This window comes from Leptonotus elevatus, chromosome 2, assembly GCF_054856555.1.
Source record: "Leptonotus elevatus isolate MCC_2025b chromosome 2, RoL_Lele_1.0, whole genome shotgun sequence".
Lineage (NCBI taxonomy): Eukaryota > Metazoa > Chordata > Actinopteri > Syngnathiformes > Syngnathidae > Leptonotus > Leptonotus elevatus.
This window is the reverse complement of record NC_141240.1, coordinates 36,895,916-36,916,934: the sequence shown is the minus strand read 5'-3', so window position 1 is coordinate 36,916,934 and position 21,019 is coordinate 36,895,916. Positions and strand designations below refer to the sequence as shown.

Below are 21,019 nucleotides of genomic sequence, written 5' to 3'. Positions count from 1 at the left end.
ATTAGATGACCCGGCTCAGGATCGGCCCAGGGCTGAATTACTACATGCGTTATAACATTTTTAAACACAATAGATCAGTGCGCACACTGATAAGTATTTGATAACATGGATTTGTGGAGATTGTCTGTCATCCAGTTCACGATGCAGTGTAACACGTGACCTGTTCCCGCTCTAAAATGGTAACTGATACTTAGCTTATATGCCCCTTGGTGGCTGTAAGCATCAGAACATTACATTTTATTATTTATATCCAGTACAATTTTGTTAACGAAAACTAAACGTTAACATTTTAATCAACTCTCATTTTTCACCGGGCAAAAAGTAAAACTCCCTTTAATAATGGGACTGAATCACTATGCAGTTTTGTGGCCTAACGAAGACAAGACAAAAATGTTGTCCACTAAATAAAGACTGGGCTAATATCTATGGACATTTTAGTTCAGGGAAAAAAGAAGAGATTGAAATTTGATGATGTAATCCACCATTAACATACAGTCACACACACCCTGTGGAATCTGCACAGTAAGCACAGTGTGACAGACAGAAGATGGTGGATTCACGGTGCAAGGTTAAAAGTAAAACATTAATGGCCCCATGCCTTACACAGGGCCCAGAGAAAGAGAAGACCTGACATATGGACACATTTTCGCTACATTGAAGTGAAGAAAAAAACAAATTGTTTGCTTGATTTTTGTAGACGGGAAGGAATGTGGATATAAGGTAGTTGGGGAAAAAAAACACACCAAACATGAGGTGACATGTCGCAGGTTACCACAAAGACACATCTTAACAAAATGTTTGGTGGTAGTTATTTATAATGTAACATTAACCAATGGCTATCATGTTCCAAACGTGCTAGCATGTAGCATGTAGCCACTATTATACAGTAATTGTGTGAAGTTGAATGTGTGCTAACTGCTATACTGCTAAGTCAACAATTCATCTCGATAAAATAAAATGATTCAGCACGCATAATTAAAAAATGTAAAAGGACAAAATGATTGTCCTGACCAAAACTGCACCAAAATGTTGACACTTTGTGTGTGTATGTGTGTGTGCGTGTGTGCGTGTGCGCGAGCGCGTGCGTGTTTTCTTTGACTAAAACGAAGACTAAAATGCTCCGCTAATAGCCGACTAAAAAGTAACTAAATAAAAATGGGATGAGGTTGGCTAAATGTGATCAAACCTAACACGTGCAATTGAAATTGAAGACATAGCTGTACATTTAAAAATGGCTGATCAAATTAACAATAATATACACTGCTAAGATCGTATCGGATCAACAGAAAGGTCCTAACTGTTCAGTTCAGTTGAATAAAGTATGTCGTCAAAGCTTTCTACAACAGCTGTCACAATTAATCGATCATCAAATTAATCGACAACTATTTTAATAATTGAGTAATCGTTTGCAGCCCTTTTTTAATTTAATTGTCCATATCCTCTGATTTCAGCATATCATCAGTAATTGTTCACTGATTTCTGTAGTTCTTCATGAAAGATTATCTTCTGTGTTTGAGCAAAATAAAACATTTACAAACATCTGTTTTTACTTTGGAAAACAATGACCAAACCGGTAACACATAGTCAAGGGCCCCCCCCCCCCCTTTTTTTAATCACTATATACAAATACAGTACGAAAAAAACACCAATGACTGGTTAATAAACAGTAATCAGGAATTTATTTAATGCACGTTATGCAAAATTCTAATGAATTAGTCGATTAATCTAATGAATAATCGATAGATTATTTGATTCTAAAAAATATTTGCTAGTGACAGCACTAATTGTGTACACCTCTATGTACAGGTACATCTAAAAACAAAAATGTTTAAAAGACTTTCTAACATTGTGAAAACCGCCATAAAAATCATGGAGGTGAAATAATATCCATGGCCTCAAATATTAAATGAGCAGTCTGCACTCCGAAAGCCTGCTTACACTGCCCAAATGTCATCTCAACTGCGTCACAGTAATAACTATTTTTGATTGTGTCATCTGGGCTTGTGTCAAATCAAACAAATACACAATTCACGCACATTTGCCTTGGCTATATGTACTGCATATACTGCATTAAGTCACATGCTCACTCAAATGTCTTTGGGTTTTACAGTCTTTAGTCGAATTCCAATTAACTGTCGGCATTAAGCCGGTTGTCATCGCTTCCTGCCTGGGATTGCGCTGATGGGATGTCGGCGATGGGTGGATTTGGAGTGGATTTTATGACTCTTCATCTTTGGATTCATAAACCCAGCTCAGAGCATAATGCTGGACACCCCCACGTGCGTAAATCATACCGAGGGAAATTTAATTCGTCCCTATAGTGCAGAAACTTAAGCATGACAGATTTAGGCCCTTTGTGTTTTTGCACTGAGGTTCTAGCAAGAAGACGACTTGACTGTTTCTTTTTACCTGTAATGCACTGTGACAGATTTCCATTCATTCCGCATGGAGAACTGCATTTTTCCCACCCTTGTTATTTTTATTCCTTACAGTCATTATTTCTGTTGTCTTTTTTTTCCTGGTATAAAAATCATATAGTATCTGTTTTGGCGTCATGAGCTAGCTAGGCGCTCTTTCCATTGCCCCGCGTCTTAAATTAGCTTTTCCTCATGGGTTTTACAAGTGGGTGTAGAAATGGTGGGCTGCTGAAGGGATCTGGCAAAGCTTATGATGAGATAATCTGCACCTGTTCCTCTGCGCGGCAGCTAAAACAGGCCACAGCAGCACACCACTGCCCTTAATAATTGTACCAACATACACAAAAACAAAAATACAATTCCTTCGTAAGTGTTTTAGCAGCCGAGAATTCACTACCGTGTTTTTTTTTATAGTGAAAGTAAGACTTGTGGTTGACTGGTCACCAGTCAGGAGTCTGCCACACCTCTCACCCAAAATCAGCTATGATGGGCTGCGGCTCACCTGTGACCCTAATGAGAGTAGAGAATGGATGGATATTCTCCAGTAAAATATGAAAGCACCAGCTGTAGCACAAGGTACATGCAATATGATGTAATCGCAGAAATTAACATAAAAGACATAAAAATTGTGAAAAATTATTCCAAACTTTTTGCATTGATCATGTGACATGCTACCTACAGAACTCAATGAAAAAATTGTTTAGAGAGTAAAGTCAAAAATAAATAACTCGTATATGTATAAATGGATACCATTTAAATAGGGTCTGATTTACCCCTGATTTCAAGTTAAGATGTTTTAGTAGTCTTTTCCTGACAATTTGTTTGTGCTTTTTAGCAGAAGCCTGAAGGTTTTGTGCAAACACTGACTTTTATTTCAAACTTTTGATAATTCCATCCACCAGTTTAAGTGCAGTGTTTGTCATGTTTAGTTATGTACAACATGTACAAGCTCTCCAAAGCCCAAACTATTAAATTTAAGAACCAACAAATCATCAACAACATCAAACCAGTTTATACCGATTTATACCTGGTGTGTGTCTCTGATAAAAGATGAGCTACATATTAAAATGAATGATACAATTTGATTTGGTTACATTCAAGTCAGCAAAGAGTCTGAATATTTCAAATTGCTGCAGGGAGGAGTGGCCTGGTGTGGATTTGAAGTTGTTTTGTGCCAATCATACGTGAAGTGTGTTGGAAAACGATCCTTTAAGTTTTCCGCGTGTTCGTAATGTTGTTTTCAGAATCAGAGTTGAGATCGGTGAACAGTTCCTTCGAAGGATTTATTTTGTCAGAAATTTCTGGACAGAAGCACATGTGTGGCCAAACGCCATTATCTCCCCATGCGTCTGTCCCGCTCCTCCCACTTGCAGCCGCCATTATACTCCCAGCATCCCAAAAAGCCCCTCCCCTTCCTCTTCCTGCCCCGCTGCCCCCAAACCCCCTCCCCTTTCTCTGCCCTCTGAATCTCAAGACAATAACAGATGGTCACTTGATATGCAAACATTGCCTGGCCACGACCCCCCCCCCCCCCCCAACAGCTGATCAACCAGGCGGAAACACAGTTTGCCAGACATCCTGGCACTTTTGTAGGCATCATAAAACTTTACAAAGGAATTGATTAGAACACATTTTCTCCCCCGAAACAGATGGCTAATTAAGTGATAAAATGTGGAAGGAAGAATCTTCAAACGTTTGGTCACATTATTACACTTATCAATCTTTGCTGAGTAAGTTAAAACAGTTATGACAAAATCTAAACAGTTATAATTAAATTGAAACAGAAGATTCTCTTCAAGTATACAACATTCACTTAAGTGACTATAATTCATCTTTTAACTTATTATTCATTTTAATTCTAAATAATGTTGTTGTTTTTTTTATGTCAGGACTGATTTAGCAGTGTTTTGTGTTTTTCAGCCGTCGGCATCCAAATGAAACTTGACTTCTTTCAGAGGAAATTCTGGACAGCCAGCAGACAGGTACACAATGACAAATACAGTACACATCAACATACAACATAAACCTGCAATATGTCATTGCAAGTATTATTGTGTGACGTGCAGTTTGATACAAAAGTATTTCAGGAGAAAATACAAAATTGCTTTCGCAAGTTTCAGAAGCCAATTAACAGTGAAGTTTTGCCATTCGTCATTCAGGCAGCGATTGTGAGTTTTTCATTTCACTTTTAAGACTTATTTAAAAAGGGTCATGAATCGCTTCATTGAACGTATTCATTTTGAAGCACGAGTTGACAAGATAACAAAAGTTAGCAGCTAGCAAGGGGCTTCGTGTTGGTAGCCTTTTCATATATTTCACTGCACATGCTTTTATTTATTCTCTTAGTGTGCTGCACTGGATGGGAAATGCTCCATAAGTTGTGACGATGAGGTTCGTTCCTTCCTCACTTGTCACTTTCTTACACATCAACTTGAACTTGAGTGTGATGTGTGTGTTTTTTTTAATTTTATTTCAACAGAACATTAACTGCTACCTCATTGACAACAACGGATTCATCCTGGTTGCAGAGGACTATACTCTGGTTCGACACGCATTAATATTGAATCACGTGCCACACTTGATCTGAAATCCATAAATGAAACTATAAACTGTTAAATATGAAAATAAGTAAAAGGGAGTCTTGTACTTTAGAGTCCAATATTTATAATAGATTAGACAAACTTTCATAGTAAACTGGACAAATGTGAATGTTCTTTTTTTTTTGCAACATGAAATGTTCCCTTGTTCTGGAGTACTAATGTGGATCTTACATTAGATCACTATCTTAATTAAAGAAAAGCAATCTGTTATTTGGTGAGCAATCATAAAATGTAAACAATATAAATAACAATTCTACATACGCAATACATGATATCCTACATACAGTAGGAATATACATTTTACTTTAGACCTGCATATACTGCCCCCAAGTGGTTTAGATAATAATGATGACTGTAATGGACGAGTACTGTTCAGTATATGAGAAAAGACATCATTAAAATATACACTTTATTCTTAGTCACTTTTTTTGCTTTTTTTAATTGCTGATTCATTGATTGAAGTAAATCAACGTAGTAGATGTAGCCTTTGTAGCAACTAAATACAGTACAATAGAAAAACTTAACTCTAACATAAGGGAGGTTGTATTAGTGTGTTTTTCCCCCCACTGGCATGATTAACAAGATTTTGTTTGCAAGAATTATTTTGACGTATCAACATTGCCAATAAGATCATGTCACAATTTAGTGTGATTGCTCTCTCTTTCTCTTTGCCTGCCCTCTGTCCGTCTCCCCTGCCTCTCTATTTTAACCCAACCAGTCGAAGTTGGTTCCGATAAAAAATTAATAAAATAAAAGGGAGCTCTTTCTTCCCACCATTGTCAAAGTGCTTGCTCATGTGGGGTTCATTTGTTTTTCTAGACGTGTTCCCAAAGGACTTATAAAGAACTTGACTTTTGACTGTCTTTCTGTTCAGACGGGGAACTTTTTTGGAGAAGCCGAAGGGGCTGTAATGAGTAAGCTCCTGCAGATGGGCTCTTTCAAGAGGTAAGTCTCATTTTGTGTGGGTGTGTTAGAAATTCCACGCATAATATCATGGCACACAGACGGGCCACAGAATGAGAGCATGTCTCCAATGGCGCTGACAGCTCTTAACTTGGCCAATCATGTTGAGCTATTAAGTGTCGAACTCCGATCCTTGGCGAAGCGTTCTTCGTTTCGGGATTACCGCAAATCTTTTGCTGAAATGCCGGAGAAACCAGAAATCACAGACACACGCAGAATTTGCGCACCTTCGGGGATACAAAACTTGTAGAGCTGCTGTTGTAGTGTGGTTCTATGATTTTGGAAAAAATCTCCCACATACATTATGTTCTTAACATGACTAATATTACCATGCAAGCAATATTAACTCATTTGCTCCCAAAAACGTATAAACATGTTCTATTCTAAGTATTGCAATGGTCCCAAAAACGTAATTATACGTATTTTATATATGTTTTTATGCCAGAGCATACACTAGGCTTTGATGCAGCTTAAAGCAATGGTAGTTACTAGAAAAATGGCCAACAGGTGGCAGCAGAGTATAAGAGATCAGCTAGGGCCATGTTACAACAAGCTTCTTTTCCCCAGTATTTTCAACAGGTTTGTGAATATATAGCTATATTCTGATGCTAATTGCTACAAAACTGAAACATAAATATATGTTTCTTTTGGTAGGTTCCCTGTTTTTATAGCAATAGAAAATAATATTCTGTGGTTCTTGCAAAATCTGTCAAAATCCAGTAAAACAGCCGGGAGCGAAGAGGGTTGCTTCGGTGAAAATGGCTGGGAGTGAATCAGTTAATTGATTAGGCATTAATGGTCTCTTCAGGGAATCACAGATCCCAAAAATTATTTATAAGTACATTTCCATCTTTTGTTCATCCTTTTGCAACAAAATCAGGATCATTTTCGATTATTATCAACATGAATCGCATGTGCTGAGAGTACAAGTTGTCAAAGAGACCCATGAGAGCTTTCAGAGAATCTTCAGGGTTGGATGATGAGGATTAAGTTTGAAATTGAGCATGACGTGATGCGTGAATTATATTGCTTGTAGATCTTAACACGAATGAAAGCAGTGCTGTGTTAACCCTCCACAACTGTCACCATCCGTGCAGAATCAATGTGCTGATGTGAACACTTTTAATTTGGATTAATCTTCAATTTTGAGCTCAATGCAAAATGCCCACTCATTTGTCAGGATTTTGTGTTCAGCCCACTTTGGCGATTAAACATGACGATCATTTCCTAATGCGAGCATTAGAAAGGCAAATTGATGAGAATTTGCCTTTGAGAATGAGGAAACAAGTTTGCATGCCAAATAGCATGTATGATGCATTACTCACATGTATCACATTTGGACACGAGCGCAGGTTTGCTGCTTACAACATAATGGGACCTGGCTTAGTGCTAATTGGTTCCTGGTGGTGCGTAGCAGCTGTGTCATCGGTCCTGTGACTGAGGTTTTCATCTGACCCGAAGCTGCGGATTAACCTGGTCCCCTCAGACAAACGAAATGGTCCCGACAAATATACCCGAAGATGAAAAGTGTTTAACTGCAAAAATGTTTGTACATATGAGATACTGTACGTCATGTAATGTGCAGTATATGAGCAAGACGGGCAGCCAGCTTCAGAAGGTTTTATCCTTCTCACATTATGCCAGCAAGTGCAACTAGCTATGTGGTTCCTCACTTTTTCCATATGATTTGCATACCATGTCGAAAGCAGCATAAGCCTGCTTGCTCTCAAATGGCTCTTTTCAAACCCGTTTTAAGTTGCACTTTTTCCAAACTAAAAGCACAAACCTTGGCAAATATTAGCAATTGCATAGATGTGATGTACTTCTAACCACAACATGACATATTTGTGTTTATAATGCTGTGAGAGAGTTCTAGATTACATGTGCAGTGGATTCTTTTTTTTTTAATCTACACACCCCTTTTCAAACGCCAGACTTTTTTTTTTTTTTAACAAATCGTCTAAAGTGACTGATAACATGTACAACTAAATAAAAAATAAAAAAAACTACAATTTTAGAGTGGGAAAGTGAAAATCTAATTTAATGTGGTTGCACAAGTGTACACACCCTTTTAACTACTTTAATTTAAAGTGTATTTCTGATTAAACCCCAGATAAATTTAATCTATCTTTCTTTCTTTCTTTCTTTCTTTCTTTCTTTCTTTCTTTCTTTCTTTCTTTCTTTCTTTCTTTCTTTCTTTCTTTCTTTCTGATATTCTAGATATCCAAAGAACTAGTTGTATCAGTGCTTGGTATCTGTGAATACTCAAGAGTTGAGTACTCATACTGGTATTGGCCTGAAACAAAGTGGTGTCGAGCACCCCTAATTTTTACTTCTGCATTTTAAAATATTTCACAGTTTTTGTTTTTTCAGAAGAGTTGTACAGGTTATAGATAATTAATTAATTACATTACATTACATTAATAGTGTAAAAAGTTTGATTTAATTTATCTTGGTTTCTTGTTTTAATAGAAAAAATGACATTTTACTAGGTGTGTAATCGTTTTACTGTATATCCATTGCAATACTTGCCCAGTCTTCATTTGTGGATCGTACCATTTTAAGCCATATCAAATTTAGGTAGTGGGACAAATCACATTAAAACCTGAAAGAATCAATAAGAACTGACCAATGGAATCCTCAACATCAGCTTCAGTAAATGTTTGACATAAAGTAGACAGATAAGCATGTCTGTGAAAGTATGTCAGTGTATGTCTGATAAACTTTCATGAACTTCACCGCACCTCATACTTTGAGGTTTTACTAAAGCCTTAATTCCACCAATACTACTCCCGAGTATCCTCAGTTTGTCACACACCTTTCAACATCACTTGAGGATGGTCTCAGCTTTGTTTTCTCCATACTCAACCCCCCGGCAGCCCCATCATAAGAGTTTCTCCCTTTGCCTCTCAAAAATGTGTCAATCGGAATCTTTAAGAAATGACTTTATTTTGACTTCATTGTCTTCACATTATGAAGCATTTAATTGAGAGGTTTCTTGTGTCTGCGCAGGGTGACTCTTTATGACTACCAGGCTCTGTGTTGGGTGTATTCAGAGAGCAGTGACAGTGGACACACACTGTTGGATGTAAGTTTTGTACTCGTCCTTTTATTTATGTTTTTTTTTAAAAATCTATTTCTGGATTACAAGCCGCTACTTTTTTCACTTGCGTTTGACCCTGCGGCTAATACAAAGGTGCGGCTTATCCATCAGATCACAAGGGGGTGCCCTCATTATGGAAAAGAAAGTAGCGGGAACCCGGTGCATTAGCATTAAAACACCTGTGGCTTACAGTCGGGTGCGGCTTATATGTGTAACAAACTCAATGATTCCCCGAATTTAGCTAGCGCGGCTTATAGTCAGGTGCGCCTTGTAGTCCAGAAATTACTGTAAGCAACATCAAGATTTGAAAATTGCGTCACTCCTGGAATATATGGTATTTGTTCTTTTTTCTCCTTCAGCCTTACTTTGCTTTCCTCTCAGCTGTCAAGTGGCTCCTTACAGAGCTTGTCATGTAAGACTTGTGATGTGGGAGTGTGGTGTCTGCTTGTGATAGAAATGCTCTTAAAATTGTTTTTTGTTAAATCTTGTGTGTTTTTGTTTGTGTGCCATCTGTGGGCTTGTTTGTGAGCTTCCACTCGCGCATGTTGCTGTGGTCACCAGTCATTGCTACCTGCTGTTTCCTGTATCGCCAATAGCATGCCTATGATGCCACACTGTGTCTGTATGTTTTCATTCTCTTTTATTTTGGTGACTCTCTGTTAGATTTAAGAATGTAGCCCAGATGTACCCCCACCACACCCCACTTGTAGTTTAAACTTGATTCTAGATGATAAATACTTGCAAAAATGTTGCATATCGTCGCTGTCCTGTGAAAAACACGTATGTTCATTTTTGTTATTTTTTACATTTTACATGGGATAAAACTGAATCCAGACATCCCAAAAACTTATTTTTTTTAAATTGACATAAGTGTTTTTCACAAGACATCGACAATATACAGTATAGCAATTTGGACTGAAGACTGTGGTTCATTCTGTTAGAGTAGAATTAATTTCCACATGTAGTTACGGCCTATGTTCCTTTTCATGTAATAGATTTTTGGTCGAGTTCAACCTGTACAGCTGGTGGCAGTCTGACCTCACTGCAAAAGGTAAGTCCACACACACACACACACACACACACACACACGAGTGAGATGTTATTTTCTCTTTATTTATTCCTGTAATTTATAGTGGAGAAAAAGAACCTGTGACTGATTCTCATTAACAGTATTGTTAAAAAAAACTAGACATGCAATTACTAGAGAAATTGTGTGTGAATGCTGAAAGCAGAAGGCTAATATTTGAATACATGTTGAATGTTGTGGAATTCTTAATTATAATAATAATAATGTGAAATTACATTGAATATAATGGACAATGATTATTACATGAAATTGAACTTGGACTAACATCTGCTCCAGCCTGGATTCGAACCTTTGTCTTTCACGCCCTGCTCTTTTGCTTTAACCGCTGGGCTATTGTTCTCTCATAAGAAACTACGACATTGTATGTAATTGTATTGAATAATGCAGTATAATACTGAAAGCTGTCGTAGAATTTGCTGAATGCCAGCTTGAAAGGGTGAATTTTGTTGTTGAGATTATGGAATAATATTGGGGGGGAAAACAACTTAAAAATGTGAAGTAACATTAAATATAATGGGGGTTTAATAATTGGACAATGATTATAATATGAAATTGAACAAAAATCTACTCCAACTAGGATTCAAACCCTGGCTTTCCATCCAATCCACATTTATGTGATTAAGCAAGGCATTTCATATGATATTTAGTATGCAATGTATTGTCAGAATTGGGATTTAAACCCCCAACCTCTTGGTAGCTAGACAATGCACTTTACCAACTGTGCAACCGAAGCAGTATCACACACTTTTGGATGATGATGAGTGGGTTGGGAGTGGAATGCTGATTTAGAACCTCTGTCGCATTGAAAATGAATAGGATATTTTTATTTTTTTATATTAAATTGTGCAAAAACGTTACATAAGTGGAATGAACGTTTGGCATGAATTTTTGGAGCATGTTAAAATAGGAACGTTTTAAATTGGATGTTTTATGTAGTTGAATGACCAAAAATAGACATGAAAACTAAGCAGAATAAATAATCGGAATAACATAAGTGTGAATGCTTTATCATCCACATGCGATGATTTTTTAATATTAATTTCCTTTTTTTTTTTTTTTAAATACACACTTAAAGTTTCAACAGTGTTCCGTTAAATTTGCGCCACAGTGACAATAATAGAAGGTCTGCTCGAAAGGAAAAAAAACATTTTATGTTGATCATAGCAGAATGGTTTTATGAAACATATTTTAACCAGCATTATTAATACCCCCTGCTATTTATAAATTAACAATTACAATATTGCCTTATTTCCCTAAAATGTATATGACATTTTATCCTGTAAATCAACCAGCTGTACTTATGGTTTTCTGTCTTACGTGAAAAAAAATCTGGTTCTCTGCTTTATAAGGAATTTAAAAAAATTAACATTGTTCTTTACAATTAAGCATTAATAATAAGCATTTTTCCATCTGGAAAGGCCTATCCACAGACCAAAACGTAAAGTGATCTATAAACTGTTGGAACAAAAGTCCGAGTCAAAAGAAGACCAGTACTGTATTTGACTCCATACGTCATCTTGACCACGGAAAAACAGAACAGAAGAGGCATGATTCCAACGAGCAAAAATAAAAGCGACAAAAGCATGAGACTGCCGCAAGCGGAATGAGCCCTGGTGTGTGTCTGTCAGCACACACATTTGTTTTTTTATTCGTATTTCCAAAAAGAATCACATACTGTATATGTGATGTACAGAACTGTGCATTATGTTAGAACTTGTGGTAAGCAATCTCCACTATGGAGCGTAGTTAACGAATGCTTTTTATTTTCTTTGTTGGTTTCAATTTTCTTCCCATGTGCACACATTTGCTCTGATTATTTCAACATTTGAAACATTCTGATGCCTGATACTTTGTGGCAAAGTGAATGCTGAATGCCTGCGCGGGATTAAAGCTTAGTTACGATGAACGCTAATATTTTGTGTTTGGATGAGAAAGGAGAAAGTCAATGGGGTTTTTTTTCACATGCGCTTATCGTGAATAAAGGGAAGCTGAGTACTGCTTCTTAGCAAACAGATGGGACAATTTCACAGCTGGCTGCTCTCAGGTCTTAGCAGCACTACTCTCCAGTTTTTTACAATGCATACGTGGGCCCGTAACGCATAGTTGGCTCGCACCAATTTAGCTGCCTGTTAACCAGTCTGCAACATCTACCGAGTTGAACTAATCCCACATGTTTTAATACATGCATGCCGGCACACATTGACTGCTGCAGTAATTAAACGACTCCATTCAAATTACAGACGTAATCCAACTTCCCTTGAAGACTTGCTTGGGAAAATGTATCGAGAGCTTATGAAAGGATGCCACTTATGTTCCAATGTTTATTTCTGACATGCAAAGTAGGATTAGCTCCCGCTTTGATAAAGCTGCCTTGAAACAGTGACCCGGGTAGAATAGAACGTTTGAAGATTTTTTTTTACACTGTAGTTCATGTTCACACCTCTGGGTGGCAGGAGAGTTCAACTTCAGGCTCACGTCCTTAACAGGTCTGCTACACAAAAGCTGTTTTCTTTCAAGCATGTATATTTACTAGGATGTGGTGTGTCTAACTGTTTGCTTGCATTCTATTTGCACAACTATTTTGGCAGTTCAGGTTCCAGGAACTCCTCACAAACTCCTGCACTTCTTCTTTCTCCATTCCTCACGTCCCTATCATTTTCCTCTCCTCTTTTCTTCCCCTCTTGCTCAGCTCAGAGGATGGGCCGGGCCATGCAGGTACCATGTGACACCGAGTACCCGGCCTTTGTCTCGGAGAGAACCATCAAAGAAAACACAGGGAACATCGACTGTGATGGATGCATCAAGTATGTGCCACACACAAACACACACATATGAACAAATGAATTTGCGATAAATTGAGATGAGATTATCATTTCAGTATACTTACATTTTTTCTTTGGTGATATTCTAAAATTTAATATCAGGAAGCCTCCGAGAGCTTATTAAAACAAGCTCCTGCATCTATAAAGACACTTTTTAAAATAAATATAGGATCCAAATAAGTCATTTGTCTGGTAACACCTGCTTGCAGTTTAATATGCGAGGCATTTTGAGAGGGGAAAGGAGAGGTGGGAAAAAAAAGGGCTTCCTTTTAAAAATGGGAAAATGAGTGTGGTCCCCATTAACAATTTGCGCTTTTCTGTCAGGCAATTGTGGGGTGTTCTCCGGAACCCTCCAATGGGGCCTTCATTGCTCCCAGCTGTGGAACTGTCAGGGAAATATGTGTGTGTGCAGTCCTCATGCATCTCTTTACGCAATCTCACCGCAGGGATGCATACATTGAAAAAACTCAACTAAACTCAGTTTTAATTGCCATTGTCATGGAGCTCTGCTTTTTTTTTAAGCAATCTTATATCTACTTTGACTACTAGCGTACATAATGAAGTATCATATGCAAGTTCATAAATGCAGAGTTAAGATTTCATCATAATGAATGCGAAGGAGAAAACTTAGGATAAGATAAACTGGAGTTTCAGTGACTTTTTAAAGGTTGTATAGGAGGATAATGGATCGCAAAGATATATCCAATCATCAATCAATCCAAACTGTATTTATAAAACACTTTTCATACAAGAATTGCAACTGTAAGTGGTTTACAGATAAAAAAAATAAAAAGTGTAGGGCCACTAAATATCTTAAACTGGGTAAATGAAAATTGCCACCATGTTTAGTTGGATACAAAAGTCAAATGAAAAGGCAAAGAATCTTTGAAAAGTGTCAGGTAGATCTTGCTTACTTATGCATAAACATGCAGAATGGAAGTAATCGATTTTATGAATTGGTATTTGCTAATATTGAATATTTGCTAATTAATAAATAAATAAATAGGTGCAGAAGATTCATGTGTGCCAGACAGAAATGCTCTTAAAAATATATTCTGGGTTGACAGTAGTAATTCATGAATGAAGATTAAAATATATATATATATTATTCAAGGTTACATGAGTAGACGGATGGACCAGGGGATAAACCTTTTTCAGAATATCAAGAATTTTCATTGATCTTGTGGTTAACAGTTTTTTAAGGTATGTTTATTTTAGATGAGGCAGTCATCCAAAACAACACCCCAAAAACTTGAAAACTCCTTTAATTAATAAGTGAGATTTATTCTTACTGCAAAATATCATGTGTAATATAATTAAAGCCATTTGATAATTCACTATTAACACATTCAATAAGAGATTTAATGTCATCATCAGCAACTAGGAAACTGGTAACATCAGCAAATAATAAAAGAAGAAGATTGTTGCAAGACATTGGAAAGTCATAAATGTAAATTAAAAACAATAAAGGGCTCAAGATCGTCCCCTGGAGTACCCCAATGTGAATTCCAGATTTGTCTGATGAAACACCATTCAAATAAACAAATTGTTCTCTTGTGTCACTGGGGTGAAAAACAATTCTGGTTCTGTAGCTTGCCGCAACATTTTGCTCTGCATCAAAGTGGATTTCATCTCCACGAACACATTTTGCTGGTGTGTACAAAAAAATGACTTTGTTATTATTTTATGGTAATGTTTCAAGTGTTTGAACTGCCCAAAGAATCGCACCCAGAAAAACTTCGCTGAATTAATGTGTTGAACCACATGCGGTAATAATGATCATATTTCTCGGATATGATGACAGATGAAAAACCACACATTCATTTATGGAAAATTTGAATTGGAAAATATGAACCCACACACTCATTGAGCCAAAAGTGAGCAAATAAGGTGCATGACATTTTGTTTGGTCCATAGCAAAGCATGCAGACTTAATAATTATCATAGCCTTAACCTTGAATGCCGGCCGGTGCTATTTTGATCGCGTCCTTCTAAGTGTGTGAGACTGTGTATTTTCTTACAAGAGTTACACAGCCCGTGTGTGTGTGGTGTTGCCGTGGGTACAGTATGTTCAAGGCCATCGGGCGTGCAGTCAACGACTGTTTTCCTCCAAGAGCAGCAGATTCAACATCAGCACGCCCGGTTCACTACGAGCGGGACAGTCTTGGCCTGTATGCTGGTTTGCTCTGTCATGGTGCGAAGACTGTTTTAAAGTATAGTGAAATTCCGGAACTGAAGGCTCTTTGCGGTTGGTTGAAATGGCCATGCTATTAAATTAGGAGAATATTCCTGTAGTTATGATGTCATTTTTGTTCCAAGATGCTAGTTCAATTTAATCCCATTCTATTTATGTACTGAATCAATAAAAGTAGCCTCAAGACACTTTTTTTATGTATAGAGGTTTTGGAAGGAAGCAAGGGCATCCAACTCAATGTTTCAGACGAGAGAGAAGATTAGGCTATGTAACTGAGGGAACGGAGAACAATGCAGATAGTAGTATCAGTGGTGTCAACATTCAATACATCATTCATACGAGAGCAATATTAAAAAAAAAATGTGCCTTGAGAAAAACAAAATTCCTCAAATAAGATATGAAAGGCAACATATGAAGCGGTGCATTCCTTCTGCTCAAAGAGAGTTTCTTTAAATTAGTGACTCTTATAGTCCCTGCTAAAACTTTCTCTGTGAGTTCAATAAATCAACGAGCAAGAGAAGAAAAAAAAAGTGAGGGAGTCAAGAGATGACATAAAGAAGTGATCATCTGTCTGGCTTCTTTTCTTCATAAAGGTTACCATGAACTGTGTTGTGGCAAGCCAACCAGTCAGTAAAAAGGGAGCCATGAAGCTACGATCAAGAGTTCGTTCCCCTTTGTCTCCTCCAGAATGTTTTACGTTAGGCAACACTTCATTGAAGCGCACCTTGGATTGAGTAGAAGAGAAAAGTTGAAGAGGACAGATTGAGGATGATGATGTGTGCTCCCGCCGCTGTGTGTTGATTGACAGCTGGCAATGACTTTTGATGCACGTCCAGTCCAGTCGCTCTTCTACGCCAAAGGAGAAGATTTCTAATGCAAAGCGTATATTTCATCTTCGTGAAGCTCTTCTGCCAACCTGACTCTCAATACTACAATTTATTACGCTGGGGAACAATGTGAAAAAAATATTTCTGTTGACTTCGATTTTTATGCTGATTAAAACTAGAATTGATATGCTGATTACAAATTTGTGTCCGTTTTTTTTCTAGCACATCAAGTTTTTTTCTTCACACCTTACTTTCCAGATAAGATAAAATTCCACTGATGACCTGTAGTAAGACTGTATGTAGTAAGAAGAGCTGATTATGATTCGACTCATTTACAGCTATGAGGGAATTTAGTTTTCAAAGCTTGTTAACTTTTCCATCCCAGTGTTTTATTTACACACGTAAATAATATTTTTTGAGAAAATGAGGATCATATATCTAAAAAAAAAAACGATGTGATAGAGGAAAAACTGAGATCATTATTGGGTTCCACACCCAAAAATTAGTTTAAAAAACAGCTGTTAAACCTTAATCGACAAAAATTGTGTTCCCCAGTGTTATTAATGCATTTTCTGATGATTTTGTCTCTGGCTGTGATTGGCAGGTCCTTTGTAATTCAGCAGATCCCCAGCAGTAATCTCTTCATGGTGGTGGTGGACAATAAATGTGATTGCAGCATGTTCGAGCCAATCACCATGGATCCTGTTGAAATTATGTATATCCTTTACTTAAAAAAATTAATTGAAAGGCCTGGACTGTAAAGCATTGGGCTATATGGGTCCCATGTATGAGGTGCAACTGTACTGACGTTGGGGGGTTTGCCCATTTGACACAAATCATTTATAAAGTTGTGTTTTTATTCAACAATAATGACCTTTAAATGTAAAGAGCCAAAGCATTGTTTATCTTTACAACCATATCGGCTTTATAAAGTTTGACTACTTGCATATTTTTAATAGGTTTAGATGCATCCCGAAAGTGACTATTTACTTCAATGTTTCTATTTCATTTTGGGTATCATTCAGATAGACATGAGGCTATTAGTAATTGACAGCTTAGGTTTTGCAATTTTTGCCAACGGGTTGCCATTTGACGTCGTTGTAAAATTTCCGCCTCTCAATAAGTTTTGTCAATGCTAGTTTGTAAAAACGTAATGGCCGTCACACTGACTGTCCAGCATGTATTACAGTTTCTCAAAACAAGATCTGTTCTTGACAAACCAAAGTCACTAAATAGAGAAGAGGGAGTGTTTAGTGACTTTTCGGACAGCAGATCATCATTATTATCCACCTTAACTTTTCCCTTCACATAATGAGTCTCTGAAGTGTGAGAGACTTAAGATGCAAAAGGACAGGAGGCGCCCAGATCCCTGTCACCCGTTCCACCCTGAGGTATTCACATGCCAATTCACTTGTCTGTGTGTTGTATTCTCAGCTGAGCCAGCATGTTGGATGTATTAAAATCTTCCATATCTGTTCCACATCATCACGTTTGGCCCACTTCTTTCTGCAGGAGAACTCAATGGAGTGTGGAGGAGCTCACACTCTCACGCCGTCTTTTTCTGCAACACTGCTCTGCATCCTCCTGGCGCTCTTCCCCAGGTGACCAGAGTTGGCTGCATCTGTGCATCCATCCAGAACTTTCTATTGGATCGACTTGGCATGTAAAAATATCACAAATAATTCACACAAAAGGAAACAATCTGGAAAAAAAAAACACCCCCAAAACTTGCCCAACGTTCTAGTTATAGCACCTTTCACAACCGTTAAAAGTCATTTTCTTGATTTAGCTGCTAGCAAATATTCATAAAGGACTGAGAGCTCCGATGTAGTGTTATCAGTCAGGTGCTATTGCAATATCACAGGCACAAAAGCTTTGCTTTTCAAAAGTTGTTTAGATATGAGCCTGATGAGAAAGTCGTCTTACTGACACTCTGAAGAGGGCATTCAAGCCACGGACCACCCGTTTGCAGCAAGACCGGTGCACTTTCTTCTGGTAACGAATTTTCATGGACATTTATCATTCTGAAGATTTAAAAACAATGAAGTTTAACCATATGTGGTTGGGGGGGGGGGTTAAAGAAATGTTTAAGCGTACGTTTTATTTTGTTTAAAAAAAAAAAGTAAAATTATGTTTTGTTATGATATGTGAGTTATATATGTACAGTATATATGACTAAAGAGTTTAATATTTAATTTACAAGTGGTACCCATAAACTGTGACTATGAGATTTTGAGTCCTATGATGTGAGTAGTTGTTAAAATTTAAGCTTTGCATTATTCTTTGATATTGGTCCTGTTTGTGTGCTCTTTTTGTTTCTTTTATTTATTTTTATTTTTATAAAATCATGTTTAAATAAAAGGGGCTGAAGAGCTTTCATATTGAGTTTGAATTCCCAAATTGCAGACAGATTTTGGATTTTACGTGTTTTGCTCTCTTTGTTCTTTCCGTTTCGGTCTGCTCAATAGAAATGTGGCAGTCACCCGTGTGCGTGCATGCCTGCGTGCGTGTACATCTGTTGTTTCGTCCTTCTGTCCTTTTGTGTACACTGTACACCTTTGACCAAGAACTCTTTCATCAACACAGACACATTAAAGCTATTGAATTCAACAGTGCCACACATCTGCAAATGTTCAGCAAATAGACACAAACAATCCTTTGATATTCATTTTCAGGCCATATGCGTACATGCATGCAAAAGGATTTGATGGCATGTTGGGTCAATCTTATTGTGTTTGTGCAAACAAAAGTAGCACAAGAAATAATAAACCACAGAAGTTCTGTGAGAGAATCCCAGGCGCCTCATCCGTGGTTGTCAACTTGAAGGTCCCCACGATCTCCTTCTTCGGCACCTCTGACCCAGTCGCCTCTGTGGGCCACCTGAGTTTGACGAAGTAAAGCTCACTGTTCTAACAAATATGAGCTTTCTTATACTATTTCAACAATTCTGTCCCTTGAGCAGAGCTATGTGACTGTAATCACTCCCAGTTCATCCTGTTCTTCCTCTTCCAATGCTCCAAAGACTCCCTGTCTCGTTGCTCGGTCATTTATCACTCTATAATGGGCTGAGAGCTGTTTGGGGTCAACACACATTGAAATCCAGTCTGTGATTCCTTCCTGGTTGCCAGATGAGTTGTATGAAAGTGTGTTGCGACACAACATCGGCGTTAAGGCAGACTCGTGGAAAGTGATCTTCTCCCTTGGGATCTACTGCAATTGCAGTCCTCCCGTCACCATCAGACTGAGTGAGTGATAAATGCTTGTCACCATTTCCTTCATACCAGTAATAGAACACATTCTTCATATTTTGATGGTAAGACCACCTATCTCCAGTTTTAGAAAGAGAAAGTAGTAAGAGAAAGCAGAAAGAAGTTTAGTCGGCTTTCTCTTAGTAGCTATAGCATCTTATCTTTTGGGTAGGGTGACCAAATGTCCCGGTTTGAGTCTTGTGTCCCGGTGGATTCGCCAACCCCATTGTTTTGTCCCAATGTTACTCAGGTCCCGTCCCGATCTGTTGCCATGTGTATGTCAATCACACAGTTGTCATAGCGATTCATACGATGAACCCATTAAAGGGAATTTAACTGTTAAATTCATTCCAATGTACTTTCACATTTTGTTTGCGTTCTCATTCACATTTACTCACTAGCAGGCTTGTTATCTACTGCTTTTATGTTTAAGAATCATGGGAAATGTAATCCTACTATCTCAAAACGGTGATCGCTGCTGGTGTTGGATCCAATGCAAGCTAAACTTTCTAGTGCCATATTTTGTTAAAATGAGGAACCGGCGTGAGTTAAATGGCACGGCCGGATTCCGAAAGCTGCAGGGACCAGGAGAAAAAGCTTGGATAATGGCGAGTCCATTGTCTTGTTTATCGCTGTTGAACTGTCAGTCATCAAAGATTGCATTTAGCATTAGCTAAAATTTTCCTGTTTTTAAAATACGGTCAACCTGTTTTTGGGGTGTCTTTGGACAAGATTTGTCTTGGAAAATGATTGGTCTCATTCAGAAGTACATATGTAAAGACAGCGGTCTCTGATGGTTCTTTCAAAAGATGTTTGATGGGGTATAAAATGCATATTTGAAAGAAAGCAAAACAGCAGAATCAAAACTAGTGCAACACCACCACCACCCTCTCACCCCCCACCCACCCCCTAGCACAGCGTCATACAATGTGTACTGTATATTTATCTTGACAGAACGGCCTCGGCTCATAATTCTGTGGCCAAGACAGCCACACCCAGAAAATGTCCATCAAAAGCGAGAAAAACTTTGCTGAATGCATCTTATGGTTTAGCAACCACATTCCTGATGTACGGTTCACTGCTGTTTGTGGTAGGATGGGTCTCCTTGAAAAGAGTCATTGATCACGAAGGAAAATACCCTTAAAAGCGTCTATGCACATTCATCAACTAAACTATTTGTCCGTTGTGACTACATGAAAACAGTCATAATTGAAAACAAAGTCAAAATTGTTAATGAGCTTGTTTAGGCTAATGGCTCGTGTGGGCTAACATGTGCTAGCTAATGTCACTCATTAGCAAATGCACCACTATAGTTGAATAATTTAGTTAAGGTGTCAATTATATTCGGCACGGTGACTTAGTTTTCCACCAAAAGTTACTTTCTGTTAAGATGCCAGTAGTTTTACCGACATTAAGGTCCACAGATAAATGGAAATGATTCTGAGGAGCTGAACCACACAAGGACCACACACAGGCTTGGCGGTCTCAACACGCCAGGGTGAAGGCAAGCTCGGAAAACACACAAGCGATCCTGTCAACATTCCGCTTGGTGACTTGCCTTTTAAAGCCTCCCTGTCGCCATGTATAGCGACAAAAGCTCTTGTAACATGAACATCTTTCTATTCAGATAAAAAGTTTGTAGCATCTTGTCTTTCAAGAATGCTCTCTGCTGTCTATTAGGCATTTCTTTTTGTGTGGATTGTGCATTACACAGCATAATTGTCATGCGATGCATTTTTTTGTTGACATGGGAGATTT

The 21,019-nt window shown here is 37.9% G+C and overlaps 1 protein-coding gene across 2 annotated transcripts in view; it reads left to right on the top strand.

Annotated features, from left to right (window-relative positions):
* Positions 1–18,631, top strand: part of cacna2d3a (calcium channel, voltage-dependent, alpha 2/delta subunit 3a) — a 107,371-nt gene extending 88,740 nt beyond the window's left edge. For both annotated transcript variants that reach the window (XM_086068362.1, XM_086068363.1), the window contains 11 exons: positions 4,338–4,399; positions 4,764–4,808; positions 4,897–4,959; positions 5,892–5,962; positions 8,993–9,068; positions 9,443–9,495; positions 10,079–10,134; positions 12,860–12,974; positions 16,618–16,733; positions 17,325–17,404; positions 17,526–18,631. In XM_086068362.1, coding sequence (XP_085924488.1) covers positions 4,338–4,399; positions 4,764–4,808; positions 4,897–4,959; positions 5,892–5,962; positions 8,993–9,068; positions 9,443–9,495; positions 10,079–10,134; positions 12,860–12,974; positions 16,618–16,733; positions 17,325–17,404; positions 17,526–17,618 — 830 coding nt within the window. In that variant the 3' untranslated portion in view covers positions 17,619–18,631. The remainder of the gene's footprint in view (positions 1–4,337; positions 4,400–4,763; positions 4,809–4,896; positions 4,960–5,891; positions 5,963–8,992; positions 9,069–9,442; positions 9,496–10,078; positions 10,135–12,859; positions 12,975–16,617; positions 16,734–17,324; positions 17,405–17,525) is intronic.
* Positions 18,632–21,019: the final 2,388 nt, after the last annotated feature.